This window comes from Lissotriton helveticus, chromosome 8 (assembly GCF_964261635.1).
Source record: "Lissotriton helveticus chromosome 8, aLisHel1.1, whole genome shotgun sequence".
Taxonomy (NCBI): Eukaryota; Metazoa; Chordata; class Amphibia; order Caudata; family Salamandridae; genus Lissotriton; species Lissotriton helveticus.
In genome coordinates this window covers 243,640,443-243,664,060 of record NC_136069.1, presented here as the reverse complement: position 1 = coordinate 243,664,060, position 23,618 = coordinate 243,640,443, and the positions used below count along the sequence as shown (strand labels likewise).

At 40.0% G+C, this 23,618-nt stretch overlaps 1 protein-coding gene across 1 annotated transcript in view; it reads right to left on the bottom strand.

Annotated features, from left to right (window-relative positions):
* CNTN5 (contactin 5) overlaps positions 1–23,618 on the bottom strand; it is a 2,147,338-nt gene that overhangs the window by 1,280,645 nt on the left and 843,075 nt on the right. Inside the window, exon 7 of the mRNA XM_078656993.1 lies at positions 13,116–13,291. Coding sequence (XP_078513119.1) covers positions 13,116–13,291 — 176 coding nt within the window. The remainder of the gene's footprint in view (positions 1–13,115; positions 13,292–23,618) is intronic.

Genomic DNA, 23,618 nt, shown 5'->3' with positions numbered 1-23,618 from the left:
CAGTTCCTTGTACCATGAGATGTAATGGAGCAGCACATCCGGTATTTCTTCAAGCAGTAGCCTTCAATGTTCTCCTCTGAAGTAAGGCATTTTATTCCAGATCACATGATATAATATGGAATCAGTTAACCTCCACAAGTTACTGTGGAAATCGATATTAGATGAAGGCACACCACGGTGGCTTAGACTTAGACTTTTGATGGTTTCTGATAAGACTCCAACACAATTTGAAAATACTTGAAAGACGAAAAAGCAAAAACATAGAATTCACCTGGCTAATCAAGTTTTGTAATCATTATGTTACTCATTAAATCCAAAATAAATGCTTACAATTACTGAGGAGTAACTATTTATAGGTATGTATTTCATTAACGATTATTTACAACATTTTGCAGGAAGAGAAGTGTCCTTGAGTTGCTTTGCTATATATCTGTTTATCAGGGATGGGTGACCTGCAGCATGGTTGGCTTGCTTGTGTTGTGTGTCATATTATATTGACATCTGCTAGCAAACTTTGATTGGTGTCCTTGCACAAGTAGTTTATAGAGCAGAACATTGTGAAGGGAAGAAACAACTGTAAGACTTTTCTTTTAATGATTGCCTCGCCATACTCCAGTGCGTTTTAATAGTTATGTGCCGCACACATGCATTGTGTCTGCATGATAAAAGATTGATAGGAATATAATTGAAAATCGGTTCATGAAGCACTGGTGGTAAAAACAGGATCACATTTCTTTATTTCGGAAAATGGTCCTTTTCCCACATTTGTAAATGATGCATCAATTGCAGATTTTTAAAAGGCCGCAAGTAAGTGTGGGAGTGCACAGGTCACAGTTTGTAACTAAAGTCCACTTGCACAATAAATATTAATATAGGCGCGAGTTCTACAAAATGTTATTTATGTTGCACATCATACCTTTGATGAAGTGCTGAAGCGTTTGGTGGTTTGAGGGAAAATTGATGGAAAGGCGAAAAGGAAAGTGGACGTGGTTTATGGCATCCTTTACTAGTTTTAGGCTTATATCTGCGTCAAAGAAAGCCCCATGGTCATTCCTGGGTGGTTAACACAGACCAGATTTCACTACTCTGTTCTTGTAGCTAAAACGAAACCTTGGAATTTATATGGACAACGTCCTCAGTGAACGTGTTTAGTTCGGGAAACAAATTCCTCCAGAATCAGCATCTGACTATTTCATCTAATGCTCTTTCCTGCTACTTCTATGCAGGAAACCAACAGTTCTTATATTCCTTTTTCTTTATCTCTTTTTTTTCTACTCTACAGCTTCCTGTGTCCATCTGTATCTCTTCTATCAGCTCCTGGTTGCTAAATTCAATCTACTTGTTTTTTTGTCATGCTATCCACCCACCGTCTTCTCTCATTTCACTTCTCCATCTGGACACTTTTTCTCCCCCAACCTTGGTCTTATTAAGACCTCACTCTGCCCTGTGCCTTCCCACGACTATACACACCTGCAGAGGTCATCCATACAATACCAAAAAATTGGGTCACTTACCAAATTCAATGCTGCTAAAGCACTTTGGCTGTGATTATTAGAGTCCCAGAATAACCTATGTTATTTACTAGCCCCGGAATTAGTTAGCGAGGCACACCGTAAATCTGGGGCCTGAGAAATGACGGGGATCGCAAGTTATTGAAGAGTAACATGTGCTTAGTCCCACATGTTTTATTAAGGTCTTTCACAACGAGAACTTTAAAGTAAAAAAAAAAAAATAGACCTTTCTCATAGACATGATGACTCCTGTTATCGGGTGCATTAAACTGTACATGGCACTCATAACGAGGGCCTTAATCATTTAAAATCAAGTAAAACATCTTAAAGTGAAGTTTAGCTTGACCCAACAACAAGTGTAATCATCATCTGCCCTCAATTAACACCCAATATTTTTTTTCCAGGTTAAAGGTTAGGTGAACTCCCATATTTGGATTCTATTCAGATGGTAAATGAGCCTCCTAAAAGATAAATGTCCAATCTATAAAATGTAGAAAGAAAATTGAGATGCCTACCTCCAATTTATTCACATTTCGGTTTTCATACATGTTTTTAAAAACAAATTCTTCCATTCCTTTAGTTGTTTTCATGAAATGCATTTTCTTAATATTTTCTTTGCTGTTTTTTGTATATATAAACGTGTATGCATTTTCAAAAACAGCAGAACGTTTTAACCTCAAAGCCATTTAGTCACTAACTATACTGTATTCATCGGATCAAATTCCCACTTACTGTGAAACCCAGGCAAACATTTGTCAATTAAGATTCAGACAGCAGATCACCGGTTTCAGTGTATTCAATCTATTATGCACTAGTAGTCGTCTAAAAGGGTGTTTGCTCTTTCCAATCAATAACCATCTAATGGCCACATTGCTCCGTAGCGGTAAAATGACATTGGAAAACGGGAACGGCTTGTAAATCATCTCTCAATAGGCACATTAATGTTTCATGAAAAGCTTCTCTACATTTGTCACCAACAGGTAGTAGGCAGACAAAGAAATGAGGCCACTGATTTAGATGAAAGTGGGAAATAGATCTATGAATTGTTTAGGAATAAAATAGAATACTGGACAAGATTGTTTGACGTGTTAGCTTTTGGGTTGTCTACCATAAAATGTTTTGCCTTACTCCTCTATTTTTTTGCTGATCTCGTTTTTGTTGACATTAGGGCTCTTTACCACTGCTAACCAGTGCTTAAGTGCGAGTGTTCATTCCCTAACCATGGTAACATAGGCTTACAACCAATTGGCACATTTAATTTACTTGTAGGTCCATGGTATAGTAATGCTACAGGTCCTGTAAATTAAATGCTACTAGCGGGTCTGTAGCAGTTATTGTGCCACCCACTTAAGTAGCCTTTTAAAAATGTCTCAGACCTGCCATTAATGCCTGTGCATGCAGTTTAAACTGCCATTTCATCCTGGCAAAATGAACCTTTTACCAGGCCTAATCCTTCCTTTTTAATACATATAAATCACCCTTGGGGTGGGCGCTAAACAGCTCATAGTTTAAGAGTGCAGTGTATTTAAAAACCTGCACATGTATTTTTAACGTTTACTCATCCTTGTAATGAAAAACTCTTACATTCCTCTTTTTTCTCACTACAGTGTATTTTTCAATACAGTAAGGCCTACCTCTGCCATAGCATAACATTAGGTTACCTAATTACGTTTATTAAGTGATTGCTTTCAATTGGGAGCAAGCAGGAATGTCGAGTTTGGTGTCCAAGCTACTGTCATTTAAAACCTTCTTTAATAGGGAAGTTGGATTTTAAGTCACAATTCTGAAAATCTCAATTTGAGAAAGTTGCCATTGTCATGTCCAAACCATGTGGTGCCTGTATCCTGGGTCATATAACTGGGTGCAGCTGGCTGTTGGTCTTTATGTATTACTCCCATGCAGTCAGACAAAACCAGAATAGGTGTTGCAGCCTGGGCCATTTCTGAATTGATGAGGGGAAGGAGCTGCCACCTATCAGACTTACACATCACAAAGACTCTGACCTGCACACTCACAAATGGCTTGACACTAGTCTGTTGTGTCCCTAGACAAGCTGGGGCCAGGGAAAGGAGGCAGGACATTCCAAACACCTCTTTGGTGGAACTCTCCTGAATCTTTTCCTACTTCAAAGCTGGCACAATGCATAAATATTGGACCCTCAGACTCAACTCTTCAGTACAGCTCTAGACCTATTGATAATACAGAAGCAGGAATACTGTGCTGCTCTGCTGCCAGGATTGCTACTCTGATGTCATGCTTGCTGAGAATGAAGACTGGACCGGCACCCTTCAGTAAAGGCTGAAGTGATTCCAAGGGTTATCTTAGTGACCTCCTGGCCTAGCTGACAAGCAACTAGACCTGCCTCAGCCCTGCTTGTGTGAGTTTCTGATATCCAAGAGGTGTCCTTCAGGCCCTGAACCCTTGGTGTGTCATCATTAGGTCTCCCTGTCCAAGAAAAGGAGAAATCCTGAAGTTTCAAGATCGTGAACATACCTGTTTGCTCCAAGATCATGCCACCTTGCCCCAACTGCCCACACAAAGCTCTGGTGAACCCAACTTTTCAAGGTACTGCGACTGCTAGCAATGACCGGCAACCCAAAATCTACACTTCGCGCTACAGCATCGACAGCCCGCAGTGTCCGCCAATGCGAATCTCCAGCAATTAACCTTATTGACACCCTACAGGATATTCGCGCAACAGCGGGGACTACCCACAACCCCTGGTGTGATCTTTGAGCCACCGTGACTACAATCCACAACGCTCTCCATGCTCCTCATAGCCTCCTCCATTTTAAATGGAACTGTTCGCATCAGACTCTAGAAAGTAACTTTTTCAGTGGAACCAACCTGGTCCCTGTATCGGACCCACACTCCATCCTTGTTGGCCTGAAATTGTGATTTTCTCCCAGTCTCACATAACCAGATAACCATGAGTGCTGCTTTGTGCTTTCAAGCACTATAGTTACTTGACATTTTTTAAATTCGTTTTAAAATTGCATGTCTCAGGCTCTTCCGATTGGATTTTTGTCATTTTGTTCTCAAATAATGGATTACATTTTACACTATTGTTGCAAATTGGTGGGGGATTTTCCTTGTGTTGTGTTTTCACTTTATTACTGTTTGAAGTTAAGCTTGACTGCCTTTGTGCCAAGCTACCAGTGGCTTAAGGACAGTTTAATTTGGGGGTTGCTTGTGTTTGTAGGGTTGCACCTCCTCAACTTGTAAACACATTTGCAAAAGAGATGAACAAATATAAAGGGTCATATCATTTTAAGGCATGAAATGAAATATTGCACAGCTCTTACCCACTGTACTGTAGAAATCCATTCAACATAAGCAGAACGCCATACACATCCAGTCATCAAAATAGGGCTGATGTTCCATTAACTGGTTAACTAGAACACCAGGCCTCTCATTATTTGACAGAGCAGTATCCCTCCCGGGGAACAGTCATTTTACCCTATTGTTTTGTGTACACAGTGGAATAATAAGTATATTATAGGTTCAGTGCAGGGGTTATTAAAATACATCTCAAATGATGTGCAGTGGGCTACTTAGCCCTCCTGTCAATACCATTTCACCTGCTACATTCATAGTAGCTACAACTCCATGTAAAGGGATAACAATTACTCAGTGCTGCTTCTTTTAACATGAGGCTAGACTGATATTGCGGGAGGTCACTTGCCTCTCACTGAGAGGTACCAAATATTGACATACAGAACATTGCGACTTACCAGCTCGAGTACTGACAGTTGTCAAACATTTTGATCGTTATTATGAGAGAAGTAATATTTTGCACTGCATCCAGCAAAAGGTGGTTGGGCTGACCTGGATCTTGAATGGAAATGTGAACGAGATGTAAAAGGTGTTGTCGCCTTTTCACATTCATTCTATAGGTCACCTTTGACAGTTCTGGTGTTTAAGGTATTCTGTCTGTTGACTAGCAATAGTGTAAATAATGTTTTTGCTGGACTCTAGACTATTTACAGAGGTGGCAGAGCAGAACATCTTCCTACTGGGAAGAACTTGTTAATGTGCAGTGAATTGTATGAGTGGGGACACTTTGCTGAGGGAGTGAGTGTGGACACGTTGTAGACATTAACAGGACAGCTTACATTGACTTTTATTTTTTACCTTTAAAATGTGGAACCCATTTTAGACCAAATGCTTTTTTGATTGTCTATTGCCACAAAGTGAAGCTGTAATTAGAATAAGAATGTCCCTGATCCATTTATGACTAGATAAAGAATTAGCAGATTTTCTAGTATCCATTAGATGTTTTTCCCACAAGGAAGACCCAAAAGTGTTCAAACATATTCCAACCACTCATTTTAAGTTAACATGTGTGCATTTTAGTAATTGTTGGTTTTGAGACCATAGTGATATTTGTGCAATCTTTCAGTTATGTACTTAGGAGGCACAACTCTTGTTTCCCAAGTTTCAATTCTAGCATGACCCTCCAGGGAATATAATGAGTATCTCGCCATTCAGACACTTATACTTCAAGTTGAGGCTCAAGTGTACTCCCATATTTTGGATCCTCAGAGGTGATAAATGATCCTCCCAGAAGCAACTAGATAGCAGATGTTACCATAGTTCACCCTTAACCTCACTATGTCTCCCAATAATTGAGCTCTTACTTTTTAAGAACTATTGTTGATTATTTTCCTTAACCCAGGAAGAGTAAAAATAGGTTTTCACTGCTACATCCATCTTCATTTAAAATAAATATAAGATTCCTCACATATAGTCTTGATGCTAAATCTGGATCAAATACTTTTATACGCAATTCCCTATTGTTGACTTCTAACTTTCCTCCATTTTTCTTCAGCCAGCTCTTGCTCACCCACTTATTCACCCCCCATCATCGAGAATGTAAAGTACCCTGGTCCACAAAACCTCTTCAATTCTCACAATTACTTGACTATCAATGGCATAAGAATGAGTGGGAAAGTTATGATTCTCAATGTCGTTCATCACGGGTTTATCAGATAATAAATAGTCCCAGGGTAGTAAAAAAGTTGTGAGCGCTCCGCATGTAACCAGGTGAATGGACAAAAGATCCTACTTTAATCCAGTGCCTTATTTTTATCCAGAAAGAGATTGAGGCAGGATAAAAGCACCAAATCCCAACTAGTGATAAACGTATGTTGGAGTGCAGTTGTCTATTGCATCAGAATCTTCTAAAAGGTCTAGGAAAATCTAAAATCCCCTCCCCCCCTTCTTGCAGAAGTATGGAACAGCTCATCAGTCCCCTCCAACAGTGCAGCCTCTCTATCATGAGGCTTGAGCCTGAGGCATGGAAGTCTCTTACACTCTTCCTTGTGCTACTGTTTTTATCAAAACCATTTCACCTGAAAAATGCAGAACAACTGTTTTTTTTAAAGAGTTTTTTTAGAAACTAGACAGCTGTCATTTGTGATAATTTTAATGGACCAAGATGGCCTAAGACACCCTTTCTTAGCCTTCCCAGTGCCATTCTAGCTTTGCAAACTAGAGAGAGACAACGCTATTTTTAGAGAAAATTATGTTTCCTCGTTTCGAGTGGATTTGAAGCTGAGTTACAGCTCAAGCAGTGAATGCCACCTCTCGTCTCATAGCAATCTTTGTTTCTACGTGGTTCCAAATGCTGAAATTTTAGCATGTCTGTCAAACAGCAAACAGTCAGACTTTGAACTTCTGCTCTTGGGTACAGAAAATTGAGGGCAAACTTGCCACTGGCATGGAAAAAGACTACATGTCCAAGCGGGCTCACAAGTACTTAGAGTCCTCACAGTCCAGCCAGTAAGGATGCCTCTAGAATGCATCTCACTACTAAAGAGCATGGGTGGAGGACTGGAATGAAGATGTAATGATTTTGCTAGGTTTTCTTTTTTTTGCTAAAAACTAATGTGAGTGCCATACACTGTGATGTGAGAAGTGGAATTACTGGTTGTGATTGGATGAGATTCAGCTTTCATTAATTCAATTGTCGAATATGTTGTTTCTCCTGCATTTGAAGGTTTCAGTAAGTTGTCGCTGGTAAAAATGTGGAATGTGTGACAGAAAAGAAGTTGGGCAACTCTGTTATATTTTGAATATTGCTTTAAAAGATGTACATGCGTTATCCTCTATTTCAAAGTGAAATGTATTTCTATCTAGGAATCGTTTTGCAGAAACAAAAACAACCCTAATATGTGTAATTTCTGTTTTTAGGATACGGGGTTTGTTAAAGGAGAACACTGAAAAATCAGGAAAACATGAACATTTAGATTGCCACTATAACGTTCATTTGTCGATTTTTTGTTGATTCAATTCAGCCATCAATGAGCATGTCTAACGTCTTAAGGAAGTTCAGGATTTTAAGCTAAAGGTTTTTGCATTCTGAAGCGTGTTGTATTGGTTTTAGCATGAAAAGTGAAGGCTTTATAATCCCTGCATGCAAAAACACTCTGACAAATAAAAAACATAGGACAGGGTTAAGATGGCACACATGAGAGTTAACACATGTTCCCCTATTGAACACCTTGTGCCCACATTGTTGATATTTACTATAAGCCTCCAGCTTCCCATCATCCTGTGACCCCATAATGCACACATATCTGTACTCCTGACTTATACATTACCCACTGCTCATCTCATGAACAACTCTCACTGCTACCCTGATGCACAACACAAAATGCTCCATCGGGGCACGATATCCCAATATCCCATAAGGCACATCGTCCAATGTCACACTGAGACATGCCATTCAGTGCTCACCTGATGCACGTCATCAATCTGTGGTTCTCCCTGGTCCACATCATGCCAGTGCACTCCCTTTTGTACTTTCCAGCTGTACCTCATCAGTAACTCGTGAAGCACATCACCTCTATGCAAGGCTTTAAGTGGGCCGGGTCTTGCAGGTGCTCAGCACCAGCAGTTCTTAGAAGCAGGTGCTGAGATGGGTCCCTATCGAGTTCTCCATTTTTGCCCTCACTCTCAAGGTGAAAAAAAAACCTCAAGTCTGCAGCAGTACAACTGCTCATAGCCATTGATGTAACTTCAGAGAGACACATTTTAGCTCTTTCACAGTCTCATCATTTCAGAACTGAAGCATTTACAAAATTGTGTAAAACAAAGCCATAGTTGTTGCTTATTTATCTTATGCAAATAACAACCATTGACAAAGCCAATAGTCTTGGCTTGTTTTAGGTATAATGTTACTTGCTGTATCATACATATGGATGCAATGACAGGAACAGCAAAATACCAGCCAGGTGGCGCAGTTTTTTAGCTTACTTGTTTTAAGCCACGCCCATAATTACATCAGCCACGTCCCTCTGAGAGACCCCACCTCAGTTTTTTCATCCCCCTTAAAGCCCTGCCTCTATATATGTATGTCAACCGGTATGTTGTTTGCTTCTCTGTACATGCACCAGATTCTTTATTTCCTGCATAGTTACTTAAAACCATTGCAATACATTACCTAAAATCCTAAAATAAGTTTAACAAATCCATCAATGTTTGTGTGCTGTAAAAATAAAAATAAAAAAAAACCCTTGTTGGGAACTTCTTTACCGATATAAGGTCCAAATTAATTGTAGGAGTTATGTGGCGCTTTAAGTGTCTTCTGCTATAAGTACAGATGCATATTTTAGTCCCGCATGGAATTCTTTGCAGATCCTCGTAATTGTTTTGGGCCAATTATCTTCGCTTGTTGTGAGGGTCTTGCCTTAGCTTCAAGTAGTGTGTTCATATTTTTGTCTGATTAATGGTGTGTCCTTTTTAGCAGTGTCGGCCCAAGCGTTATTCAGTTTCCGCTAGCTTTGGCGTTCTTTGTTCGGCAAGCATAAGGAATTTGACCAGTCTGCAATTTAGTTGTGTATTGTCTGGATTAAAACAAGGTAACAACGCTTGTCTCCTTGTCCTGATGCCTCCCTGTCTGAAGGGTTCTTTGAGAAGCTGATTACGTGCTTGGCGCAGGTCCTTGCATAGGCAGATTAGGTGTAGTATGTACATGCACCAGGCAGAATGAAGAGATCTTTAGCACTGCCTTTCTATGAGGATTGCATTATATTTGCAGTTACAATTCCTGTTCTCCGCAGAGAAAGATTTGCCACAACTCTCAACAATTTGGAAAGTTAGTTTTATCAAAATGTTTCATATTATTTCAAATTAGAATTATGAACGTTTACTTAAATAGCAGGTTTGATTTGTTGATGCCTAAGAGCTGTGGCCAAAAGTGTCCGAGCACGTACGGCTGCAGGAAAGGAATAACTTCAGGCCACGGAGTCAGTTTCTCCTTATGTCAGTCAAACCGATGGCCTGATATCATATCTCAACACCTTCAGTGACATGCTGCAGGTAATTTACTATAAGCGACACGAGCAGGTCACAGCTGTCATGAAGCATTCACAGAGATGGAAGCAGGTGGACTCCTCTCGGATGTACCATAACAATGCACAATTTGCTGGCCAGACTGGCATTTCAGAAAGAAATGAAAGTGTTGAAGCAAGGATTTTTCTACCTTAAGTTTAATTGACTATATCAGCGCTGCAGATGTTTCTGTGTTCTCACTGTGCTATCTTTGGCACTGCCAGCAGTTAGATTCTAACACCACGTGGCTATCAAATTGTATGCTCCATTACCATGTAAGTGGCACAATTTATATAGATGTTCATAAACCATGCAAAGCAAGAAGCACATTGGAAATCTGCGTTCCAGGTCATGCTCTCGGTTAGGTTTTGAAGTTGAAGAATATTATTCCCGAATTATGAAAGTTGAAATCATTTTTTTTTTTTAAAAGAAAGGCCAATTCAAAAGGCATTTATGAGTATGTGAAGTGCTCCTGTAGTACAATTTCACATACTCATAAATGCCTTTTAAATCGGCTCCATAATCTTCAAAATAATCCCAAAGTAACGTCTATAATTTGGTGGCCTCCTAATTGAATGGTCAGTCTTCCTTCACATGAAAACATTTTTTCATACTCTTGTATTTCAAACAATGGGGCCAGTTCACAAGGGCTTGTATGAGCTCAACTGGAGGATAAATTGAGGGGGAGGGAGTGCGGGGAGTGAGACCCCAATCAAATAGTATTCACAATATTTTTCAGGGTGAACCAGTAATGCCACAAAATAAACATTGACTTAACTCTCGGGTAGCTTGGCACAAAACAGCGAGACTTAACTTAGAGGCAATGTGTAAAACATGTCTGCAGCACTCAAATCATAATGAAGGGAAAACAACACAAGAAAAATGCCAAAGTAATATAGAAAAATAAACAACATTTTAATAAATAAAATGACAAGAAAATGACAAAAATCCAATGAGCAGACCAAACATATGAACATTTAAAGTTTGAATTAATAATACCGGCAAAAAGCACAAACGATCAACCGCAGATATCTGGTCAGGCTAGACCAGGTCAAAGTTAAGGGTAACGACAATCAGTTGCCAGTAAGATAAATGGTCCAGGTTCATCCTGGTGGAAAATGTACCTTCTGACGTAGAAAGATTAATGCAGGAAATGTGGTCGTCAACGAGTCAGCTGCAGGTTGGATCCGAAGCAGGGCTTGGAGGTACTGTAGAGCAGACTTTTGGTGTGATGGTTGACGACAGGACAGCTCTGAGTGGCGAATTCCAAACTCTGTACCCAGGATGAACACAACATCAACCAGATGCTGCTTGGCGTCACTTCCGATGAAGTCCTCTACATTTGAACATTGAAACTTTTCTGGAAGTCAGATCTCCTTCTGCAGAGCAAACGATCAAGCTTTGGACTAGCGGTGATTCAACGTCAACAACTGCGACTTCAAAGGTGATTTTGGTCTCTGTCATTTCTCCAGGCAGAAGCTTTATAAGTCTCACTTCTTGAAGCTTGGAGACAGGAGAAGTGCATTCGTACATCAATCAAGGGTCCAGGACCTCAGAGCAACTCTCGGAAGTTAATACACACTCAAATAGAGGCCAGCAGCAGGGTCCAGGACAGGTCCAGTTGGAACGGGTCAGCTGGGCAGTTGCATGAAAAGAGGCCTCTAGAAGCTTGCGTCTCTGTAGTTCAAGCAGAAGATCAGTCAGTTGACCCCTGGAGTCCATACTGGGGTCCTGGGCTCAAGCACGTCCAGTCTTCTTTCAGATTGTAGACAGCAGGGCAGTCCTTTGCCTGATCTTCACAGGTCCTGGAGTGTTCTGTGGGGCCCACCTTTATAACCAGTGTCAGTCTGATTGCTACCAACCAAAAAGTGCAGAAATACTTTTTTATATTCTCATATGTGCCTTTCTGAGTTGCTTCCCAAGTGTTCTCCTACTCCTCCAGAAGGGGTGCTATATTCTCAGCAACTCTCTTGTTTCTGATTAGTAAGTCTCCTGCCCTTTATTAGCTTTCCCTAACTTCTCCCTACCTCCCATTAGTTTGCTTCCTCCCACGCTTTCCTCCTATGCTCCCAAATCCGCAACCTCCAGTCTCCAGGAGTCCCCAATTTCCATCAAGATTTTCTCAGCTCACTCTGGACTTTCCATAACCTCTGTATCTTTCTTCACAATGTCTGTCCAAAGCTCTACCTTCACCTTCTAAACTAGTCTCACCAATCCATCTACCAAACTATACTTAACTACAATTCCACCATTTCCAAATATGGCATCCCACACCTCCAGGTATCTTATCCTGCTTTCCAAAGTAGTCCTTTTTACATCCTCTGTGAAACTCTTTGTTTCCAAACTCTTTCTCCTCTTGCCCCATGTTGCTAATCTATCTTCTGTTTGATTCTATTGGATTTTACTGGTTAACCACTCTCCCTCAATACCTCAGAGAGTCCTTCCCCACTACAGTTTTCCTAATTTATTTTTAGATTAGTAAACTACAAAAATGTCTAATGAGTGGCCTCAACAGGATTCAAAGTTCTCTAGGCACCTCTGGATTGGGCTAAGTGGTAAAATGCAAAGAAGCCAAATTAAACTACTTCTGAGTGTTACTCATACATCATGATCACAGACAATATTGTTGACACACAAGATAAAGCAAGTCTTTGGAAGTTGTGTCTGAGTACACTTTATGATTCAAATCCATGCTAGCCCAGAGATTTGCCCTTGTAGCATTTTTTCAGTCGACAACACCAAATGTATCACTTTATACTAGCACACTTAATCTAAACTGCAGCATAAATTAAATGTTCCTTTGTTGTTTACTGTTGCTCTCGTTATACTGGATTACTATAGAAACACTTCTAAACTGCTAAACGACTAAGATATTCTGTCGCGGGAGCATGTGCACAATATAAAATATTTCATCAAATGTACGTTTTGTTACTAGATTTCGTGAAATACATCACTTTTATTTAAGAAAAACTACAGCTTTAAACTCCTGGAAATAGACATTTGATCTTTACCAATGTCATGTGATCTTGATGAAGAGAATTACATTTCTTAAATCTATCCCCATGCACCATAAAGCGGTTGTCTGCTCAATTTAGAACTGTTCAATTTAGACTATTGTGACATAGAAAAAGATTACATGAAAAAGTGAATGTAATGACAATGTTCTTTCCTTATGCATTGTAGAACAAATGGAGCCTGCTCACGGAACTGAAAACATTATTTGCATTCATGAGAGCATATTTGTTTTATAATTCCAATTTTACTTACAAGAAAACTGTAGTGCAGCTTCTCTACTCAGTACAGTACCAAAGGTGTTGGATATTAAGCACTGATACCATCCAGAATCCTTTTCTTCGATAGGACTGCTAATTATAAAACTTCCCTCTACCAATGTATATCGGTAATCGCTTTCCAGATCTATGACTGTTCCATTTTTCAGCCATCTGTAAAAAAAGAACAGAAAAAAACATGTAGTTGTTAGTACCATTTTCTAGAATTTATTGTCATAACTGCAAGGGAATTAAAGCAGTGTTGATTTCATGTTGTCATCCAAAGAAAAACATTTATATGAGGGGTGCTGCAAAATGTATGCTTATTACAAAATTATGACACAGAGCTAGTTAAAATAAGTAACTGAGGACGGGTCGTCAACTAAGCCATTTCACACCAAATTTAAAAGGTCCACAAGTCATAAAGTCAGCGTGAATTGTAAAAGGCTGAAACAGAAATGTGTTAAGAAACTCCATAGATGTATGGAGATATCTGTTCTATGTGGCAAGTGTAAACATTTGCATAAATAATGGCTTGTGGCCTGATTTCATTAAAAGATTCCAGTTGTGGAACTGAAAATGTAAATGGCTTGTAAAATTCTATCTCGGACACTTCGGTACGTAAACAGAGATCCTCTGGAAGAAGGTATTGTACACAATACACATTGAATTCACCAAGAATCTTGAATTCATAATCAACTATAGGAACATGGGACTAAATGGAATATTTAAGTAAACTCAGCAGTCAGGACGATCACTATCAGTATTTAAGCAATTTCAGAAACAAGGGGGATAAAGGGTATGAGGGGCCTACTACATTCCAATTAGGTCTACCCACCCACAATATAACACATTTGGGATAAATCATGGCCCATTTATTTTCCTTGCATTACAGAACACATTCCATGTCACCACTGGCAGCCTACTCTATCACTACAGGAGTGTAGAAGGTCAAACCATCACACATCCTCCATAAATCAAATCACATTCCATAAAGATGAAAGGGCGTAGAAAATAAGTTGGACAATAACCTGATATTCTATGTTCTGCAGTATATATTAGATAAGAAAAACTCACTGAAACTTGTATGGCATTGTTCATCATAGGTAAATTCTTTCCAGCCTCATAAAATTATACTGTTAGGGTGGATTCAACCTCAGTGTGAGGACGTTCTGAATAAGAAAGATACTAGATAATGGCAGGATCAAGATTAGAATAAAATTATTAGTGGGGGCTGATTATGAAATCAAAGTAAAGATGAATGGTGCTGACATGGGTCAGGGGCAAAATGTAAATAATGTGGTTCACCTATTTCTTTAACTACCACTTACATGGTCAAGACCCATACCAGTGCTGGCTTCTTCAGATAGATCACCCCAGGTGAAGGATCTTTGGCACCGTATTTTGAGTCAGGAGCTATTTCATTATAAGTGAAATCTCATTAACAGTTTTAAGCTCAGTCAATGATGACAGTTTTAAATAGTTGAAACGTTTTATTTCTCATAAAGAGATTAGTAAGTATATTTTATTATTTTTCTTCAAATTAGTCAATAATATCAAGTACGTTTACAGAAAGCTCATAAAAAATAATGGTCAGAAGAGATATTCAGATAATACATTAAGCGTGTTCCAATAAAGGACCAAACTCCCTATTCTAAAGAACAGTATCAGAATTTAAAGTTATTAGAACTCATGAAGAGTTCGAGTCTAAAGGAAATGAGTGAGTTAAGAGAATGATTAAAGTTCGAAATCTAATTTAAGCAGAAGAACTTCCCATGAAGAGTACTTCATGAAACTCAGCTTGGTCTCAGCAATATATGAACAAACAGTTGCAGTAGCAATTTGTAAAAGTCAAGCATCAAAAGTAATGTAAGGGATGAACAGATGCAGCAGTAGCCATGGATGTCAGCAAGGGACAAGGGAAAAAAAGGTCTAGGTCTCAGCTTTTCAGGTGTGTCTGACTAGGAATATGCAGCAATATTAAAAGGCAAGAAATATGTTGCAGACAATGTATCACGTTTCTACTTTTTCTTATTCAATCCAGTAACAGCACTCGTTTTGAGGGCAGGTTCAGCACTTTCGTTCCCACAAAATTACGTGCAGCTTGCGATGTTTTATCACAACGTTTGTTACATCTATTGTGTGTAGCTTTTTCATTTATAAGCCTCCGTTTCCATAGGCATCACGCAGAGTTTAACCTTCTAATGTTATATGTTTCAGGGTGCAAAAAATGTGCAATGCTAAAGAAGAGAAACATCAACTTGCAAATTCACTGTTTAGTGATATATTTCAGCAACATGAACAAGTATTACTGTTTTCAAACGTACACATTCTATTCAAGCATGTTGAGGAACATGGTGAGAAAAGGGTGTTTAGTCATTACAAACAATATGTTTCTTAGTAAAAATAATACATTTGTTAAACCAGAACATTCTTCAACCAGCATTCCTAAGCATGTCACATTAAGGTCAAGTTTCTAAATTGCATTGTGCATGAAAAGTTTCCAGGTGATCTGTCAAGTGGGGGCTGACAGAAAAGGGGGACCCAAAATACAAAATCCCCATACATTTTCCATAGATGATTTAACACAGGCTACAGCAAAAATTGCAGAATGAAATACACCACATTTGGCAGGAAGCTAGATCTTGGTCTGTAGACCGTGCTTTTTGTGATTTGATGTAAGTCTGTTCAGTAGCTTTTTAGTAATTAAGATTAAAACATAATTGTATATCTTGACAGTTGGTGTCCAGATATTCCCTAATTGGGCAATTTAACGGGGACTAGTCAATCCTGATTGGTTGGTTTAAACCGGACAATATGTTTTAGAAGTCATTACAACATTCAGGTCACTGTGTCCTGTAAATGAGTTAAAAAAACATGTAAGGGGCAGAGTGAGCACACCCACATACAGAGGGCACGTGGGGGGGCCCCAATGAGACTCTCCTTTATTGGCTGGCCACAACATGGACAACATGCTGTGGCAGCCATTACAGGACTCTGGGAAATGGTCCCTATCGAAATGCATTTTACCGATTGGCTGGTTTTGAGAGTCTCAAAAAGGAGCATGTATAAAGGTTTATAACAGATTTTAGGTAAAATATAAATCATTTGTTGGAGGTACCATGTTAATTTTAGGAATTGTGGTGTGTTCTAATGAGATTTTACCCTGCAAAAAATGTTGACCGTCTGCTGGGATTTCAGGAGTCATATTTGAGAGAAAACTGTTTTTCGTGATTTTTTCAGAGGATATGGAAGGCGCTCCAGCAGCTAAAAGGAGAACATATTTTCTGTAAAATCAACCTATCTTTCTCAGCCATGTGAGAATAAAGTTGGACATTCTCAGTTAAACATGTACTTCATCAGGAGCAGACTATCAGTTAATTCCCCTGTGCTCTACTGCAGCCTCCCAGACAATGTTGCCAGATTTTTATAGAATACTCTTAAGTCCAAAGCCGACCAAAACTAGCCCAAATATATCCCAATAGTGCTACTCTAAGGAAGGAGGGGCTTGAACACTGTTATTGTGGCTCGACCTTGTTAAAGAGTTGGTGTACGAAGAATGTCTACCCGTGCTAACTGCTTCTTTTGTCTCCAGTGAGCCCTCACAGCAGCCATGTCAAGATTCCCAAATCCATGCAAATTGTGCCGCTCCAGTTTGTGTCTTTTTCTTTGAATTCTAGGACTTATAGTCTAGTTTAGTCCATTATAAAATAAAGCTAGAAGTCCCAGATTTTAAAGAAAAGACACAGACTGGACCATCACATTACACATGGAACTGGAAAACATGGCAGCTCTGTAGCAGGGAGGGCCAGACAATGGAGTAGTACTCAGTATCGTACCAAGGATGCCATGGGTCCCAGAGTGTTCTAAAGAACTACTAAAGAGCTAAGAGTCTTATTTATGATACATGTGTGGCACGCCTGAAGCCATTTTGATTGGATTAAACCGGTAAAACTTAAAACATTTAATTCAGAAAGTAACACACTGAGGGGCCTCATTTTGTCAAAAAATATGATTAGTGCTGCAGAAAGCAAAATGAGGACACATTTTAAATGGAGTACTCAAATATCTTCCTCTTCTTTTTCATTAAACATTCTGACATGCAGACTGAAACATGCCCTTTAAACACCAGCTTAATAATCACAATTAACTCAATTAAAGAACTGTTAATCCTCCGGATTAGTCAGAACAAAACCAGACAATTTCATTTTGCTTTTAGGCATGGAGAGATTAAGTGATTTGCCAAGAATCACAGGATGTTGAGCCAAACCAAAACTCAAACCTTGTTCCCCAATTGAAAAGTTTCCAGCTCTGGCCGTAACCGTTCCCTGTGCAATAAATATTTGCTCGTTCACTTGGATAAATAAACATAAATATAGCAAATCATTTAAAAGCCCTTTGATGCAAATAAAGAACACAAAAATTGGGTTCTAATTTAGTTATTTAGAACATTAACCTTATTTTCTATGGGAAAAAGACCACATCATTTTCATAATTTCTAAAAGAAGTGCTTATGGGATTACAGTTAGATTACATCAAGATGACTTCAGGCATGCCACACTTTTGTAATTAATTTAGAATGCTAGAAAACTAGTTGTTCATTGGAACACTTTGGGGAGACAGAGGTCAGGGGCATGAACTTGACAACTCAGGGCAGGGAGGAGGGGTAGAGGCAGCAAGTTGACCATACTGGACAGGATGGACAGTGGCAGCAAAAAAGACCATGGAGGGCAGAAGAAAGGAGGGCAGGGGGAACAAACCAACAATGCAGGACAGGCAAGAGAGGCTTTGGCAACACAACAGAGGATTGAGGGAAGAAGTGAGAAGCAGTGGCAGTACAGCCTTACAAGCCAATAGACCTGATCCAGACATGACATTCCTTATGTTTTTAAGCCCAACAGGCTTCATTTTAGCCATCACCTAACTAAAATCTCCTCTTTTTTAGTGTAAGTCAATGGGGAAAATCAATTGCCCAGATTTTTTCTTCTCCAACATCTCCCTCTTTCCAAGTTCAAGATGTTGGCATGAATGGTACATTGGGGCATGGAGGGCAGGAGGAATGGGGTAGGCACACTAGAGGGCAGGAGGGAGGTGCACAAGGGTACCAAAATGACCTTGGAGGGCAGGAGCCAAGGGTTGCAACAGCACAATACACTACACATGGCAAGTGGGAGGGCACTGCAGCACATCAGATTATGGAAAGCAATAGGGAGGGGATAGAGCCATGTACATGGACAATGGAGACAGGAGAGGAATGAGGCAAGTTCAGAAAGCTGACCATACAGGCAGGAGGGTAAGTTGCAACACAACGGACCATTAAGAGCTGGATGAAGGGTGAAGGGAATGCCAATGGACTAGAGGAGGCAGAGGATAGGGGCCCACACATGGAAAACGGAAGGCTGGGAGCAAGGGGGTAGATCAGAAGCAGCACGCTGACCATGCAGTGCAGGCGGGATAGGCACTCAAAGCACAACACACCATGGAGGGCAACAAGGAGACTATAATGGCACACACACAGACAATAGTTGGTGGGATGGGAGGAGGGTGTCAGGGGCAGCAAGCTGACCACACGGGACTGGTGGACGGGCCAGTGGCAGCACAAAAGAGCATGGTTGGCAAGATGAAGGGTTAGTGGCAGCAAAACAGCCATGGTGGGCAAGAGGGAGGGGTAGGGCTGGACACAGAAAATAACAGGCAGTTGCTTCACAACAGACCATGCAGAGCGGACAGTAGGGCAATTGCAGCACAAGAAAGCATGGAGGGCAGAAGAGAAAGGCAGCAACATTGGCCATTAAGGTCAGGAGGGAGGGGATAGGTGCAAGAAACGTGGGCAATGGAAAGCACAGTGGAGGGGGCAGGGACAGGCGGCAGACATCTGACCATGCTAAGCAAGTGGGAAGGGCAGTGGCAGATTACCAAAACACTGTAAATAGACAAGAGGGGCCATGGAACATGCTGGGGTAAAGGGAGACAGCAGGGGCATGCACGCAGACATCGGAAGGCAGCGGGAAGGAGGGTAGGGGCTAAGCAGGAGGGCAATGAAAGGTGCAAAGCCTTAGGCAACATAGGGCAGCAGAAGTGGGTAGGGATTTCAAGCTAAGTGGTGGGCAGTAGCGGCACATCAGATCATGCAGGGCTGGAGAGAGGGGGCAGTTGCATGAATGTGGACAACAGAGGGCAGGAAAGAAGTGGATAGGGACAGCAAGCTAACTGTGCAGGGCAGGCGGGAAGGGCAGTGGCAGAACAAAGGCCACACAAGGGTGGACGAGGGGGAAAGGGTATGGACTTGGACAATGAAAGGCAATGAGGAGAGAGAGTAGGGAAAGCAAGCTTGATGGGGCAACACAACCGATAATGCCAGACCTCACCCAGCATTCAGCCTCCCCACTCTGCATTACAATGGACATCTTACCTCTAGCAGTTCACTGAAAAAGGTTAAAGTGGTGTTATACCTAGGATTTGGAAGAATATCTAACTTCATATAAAAAAAACCTTAGAAATCCACTGAAAAAAAACAAAGGTAAAAGGGATGTTATAGTTAGGTGAAAATGTCACGGAAAACATACCTTTGAAACTAACAAAACCACTGACATTTACCAGTTATAAGGATCCCAACTAACTTTGTCTCATACCCTAAAGGTTAGTGGACTGAGGGCAAGCTGGACAGGAGAACTGTTGCAGGGGGAGTTGGCACGAGGACCCTCTCAATGAGGTTGCATTGTGGCATTCATTAAGTAGGTCCTGGGGGATGGTGCGGTGCTGGGTGACAGGAGAAAGGAAATGTCAGGAAGAGGCAAAAAACAAGCTGAAAAAGGCAAAACAGAGGGCAGAAAAACAAGGAGAAAAGGTAAAACACAGGGCAGAAAAACAAGCAGAAGCGGCATGACAGAGCAGAATTGGGCAAAACAGAGGCAGGAAAAAAACAAGAAAAGGCAAAACCCGAGGGTAGAAAAGCAGGAAAGGACAAACCTAGCTGAAGAGGACAAAACAGTGGTCAGAAAAAGAAGCAGAATAATCAAAATGGAGAGCAGAAAGACAGCAGGAAAGGCAAGGCAGAGGCTGAAAATGAGCAGAAAACGCAAAACAAAGGGGAGAAATATTAGCAGAAAAGGCAAAAAAGAGCAAGAAATTAGCAGAGAAGGCAAAAACTAAGAGCAGTAGATAGACAGGCAACAGACGGTAGCAGATAGCGGGCAAGCTGGACAGGAGAACTGTTGCAGGGGGAACTGACATGAGGACCTGCTCAATGGCATCATGCTTTGGCCTCCATTATGTAGGTCCTGGGTGAGGGCGGGGCACTGGGTTGTAGAAGGAAGGAAACCACAGAAGGAGGAAATGGTGGTAAGAAGGAAGAAACAAGCAGAAAAAGGCAAAACAGGGCAGAAAAACAAGCAGAAAAGGTAAACAGAGCAAATAAAAATAAGCCACTAAGTTGAATTACTATTTTTTCTATACTATTGAGTGAGTGACTGTTTGACTGTCTGAATCTGTGAGTGAGTGGCTGACTGAGTGGCTGTATGGGTGTGTGAGTGTCTGTGCAAGTGACTTTGTGGGTTGCTGAGTGTGAGTTGCTGCATCGATGACTGAGTGGCTATGGGAATGGCTCTATGGGTGAGCCTCTGGGTGTGTAAGTTAGAGTATGTGTTAGTAATTGGCTATTTAAGTGGGTGTATGGGTAAGTGAGTGGATATGAAAGTGGCGGTATTCCACAGTGTCGGTGTAAGTGGCTATATAGTTGAGGGAGTGGGTGTGTGGGTGATTTTATAGATTTCAGAATGGATAGGAAAGTGGACGTGTTGGTGAGTGAATGGGTGTGAGTGGCTGGATGAGTGAATGAGTTGCTTTGTTACTAGCTGTAAAAGTGAGTGAATGGCTGTGTGAGTGGCTGTATGGGTATCTGAGTAGGCGTGAGTGGTTCTGTTGATGATTTTATTAGTGATGTAATTTGAGATGTCATCAGTAATGTCACTGACCATGTCAATTCAATTCAATATGTTTATTAAGAATTTGGACCTCTAATGAGATCCACTTAAAATGTACATAAATAGTTATGTTAGAAACCCAGCAATAATTATAAAAACACTTCAGTAAAACCCTTCTATCTACATCGCTACTTCAATTAATACAGAGTTAGAACATCAAGAAACAAAAAAGATTTCCAAAATCGACTCTGAGGTAATATTTAGGCAGCAATAGGACCCTTCAGTAGAGAAAAGCGAAAAAATGACACCATATGATATTTTAGAGAATGAGCAATTAGATTAACATAAGAAAGCAATTTCACCTAATGGCAAATTATTAAATACAGTGCATCATATAGCAACCATAATGACAAATTATTATATAAAGTGCATCATATAGCAGCACCAGCATAACAGCAATTGAAAAGTTACCTCCTATACTAAAACAATAAAGGATCAAATCCCGTTAAGCATAAGTAAAAATTGGAAAGATATAATATCATTGAAGCACCAAATATTTTATATAAAGAGCATCATAAAGCAGCAAAAACATTTCCCGTAGGACTCATTTAAGATGGAAAAAAACTAATTTAGCGCAAACAGCAAAGAGTTAACAACAATCATAAATATATATTTTCCGCAAGTGAAAAAGTAAATCCAAAAGGTCAAAGTGACATCAGAACTTGGAGCTTTGAAGGCAATATAAGAAAACTAATTAAATGCATAGCCAACCATACTCTGGGTCTAATTAAGAAAATGTAAACTATGTTCATAAACTCCCTAAAAAGTTAAAAAGTTGTGTGCATACTATTTCATTTTTTGGACAAAACAAAAATTCTCTAGCAGACAAAACATTTTTGATGCCCTTCTGGATAAACATCGGACGAAGCCACCTAAATCGAGATGTAGTCAAAGTCGGACATACAAACAAGATGTGATCAAAGTTCTAAATATCCAGATCACAAAAGTTGCATTCGTTTCCACCTTCCCTATTAGGTGACCAAATTACGGTTAAATCATTTAATGGTAAAAGGTTCAAACGGCAAAGGGTAATCCATCGATGAATACCGTGGCTTAAGTTCCTGGAGAGGTCCTTCTGAGAAACTATCGGGGAAGCATCCTTGGCTATTGTTTCCAGTCTGGACCTTGCTCTGCAAATATGAACATCTCTCTGATAGCTAATAAGCCACTTGAAATCTTTAAAAAATATGTTATTTCTCCGAGAGAGAAGGATAACACGAAATCCTCTTGCACACTAAAATGTTGCAGTGCCAAGAAGAAATCGCTAAAAACAGACTATTTATACATTTGTCCTACAAAAATATCCTGTCGCATAAAACTCCTCAATGAAAATGGTTCACTGTTCTTTAGCTGATAAGCCCAATGTATTACCAAAGTAAACCTTGTGAAAAATTCTAGCCTAAGGGCGGCTATTGGGACAAGTGTATTAAAATTACATAATTTATGGAAGATTTAGCCTTCGATCTTATCCAAAAAGCTCCATTCTATTACTGGTATCGATTCAATTGCGTATAACAAAGTAGGAGAAACTTTTGTTTTAAAAACTAAAAGTCAATGTTCAATATGGGGACTAACCCTTGTACTACTTGAAATAACATTCCCCAGATAAAGGTAAGAATCTACAATCTCCAATTTTACGGGACCAATTCGCCAATTAAAATGACTAACTTTTCTATTTTTCCCAATAACTATGGATAACAGACTACAAGGCAGCCCCATTTCATATAACGTTTTCCAAAGAAATCACCAGTTATAAATGCTACATAGATATTTGTCCTGCGAAAGACCATATATTTCTCTTCTATTAGTTCCAACAAACAGATGTTGTCTAAGGTGGAATGTTTTTTCCTAAACCCTGCTTGCTCAATGGGGAGGAGTTTCTCTTCTACTACCCAATCAGTGAGGTTCTCCAGGATACTGCGGTCAAAGATTTTCCCTACTGCATCTAATAATGCTATGTGTCCGTAGTTACCTGGAAGATGTCTTCTGTCCTTTTGATACAGCGGAATTAGGATGCTACCTGACCATGATGAGGGGTTCTCCCATACAAATAGCAATATTCAAACAGAGGGGTAAGATACGTTGTCCATAATATAGGCTCTTTTTTATAAATGACATGGGGATTTCATCTGCGCCCATTGCCCCATAAGTGCTAAAAAATTTTATCAGTGTAAAGACTTACTCCTTATTAGGAGCATTATTGTAAACTGAAATTTATGGGGAGTTCATTCGAGAGAAGTCGGGCCAAAAGGAATTTGAATTCGCGGAATAAAGTTCTACTAAGTGGGATTTCTATTCTTCATTTATTGAAATGGGTAGAGATTTAATTCAAGTACCACAACTTTCCGCAATTATTTCCCAGTACTGTTTTGAATTATTTTTGGAAGCAGCTTCTTTTAATTGAAACCATTCATAATTTTCCTTTTTTTGTTTTAAGGAGCGATTTTTCCGTTGGCTTTTTCTCTTTAGTAAACCTATTAGTCTATTTCGTTCAGGGAAAGAATTCAAAAATTGGGCCC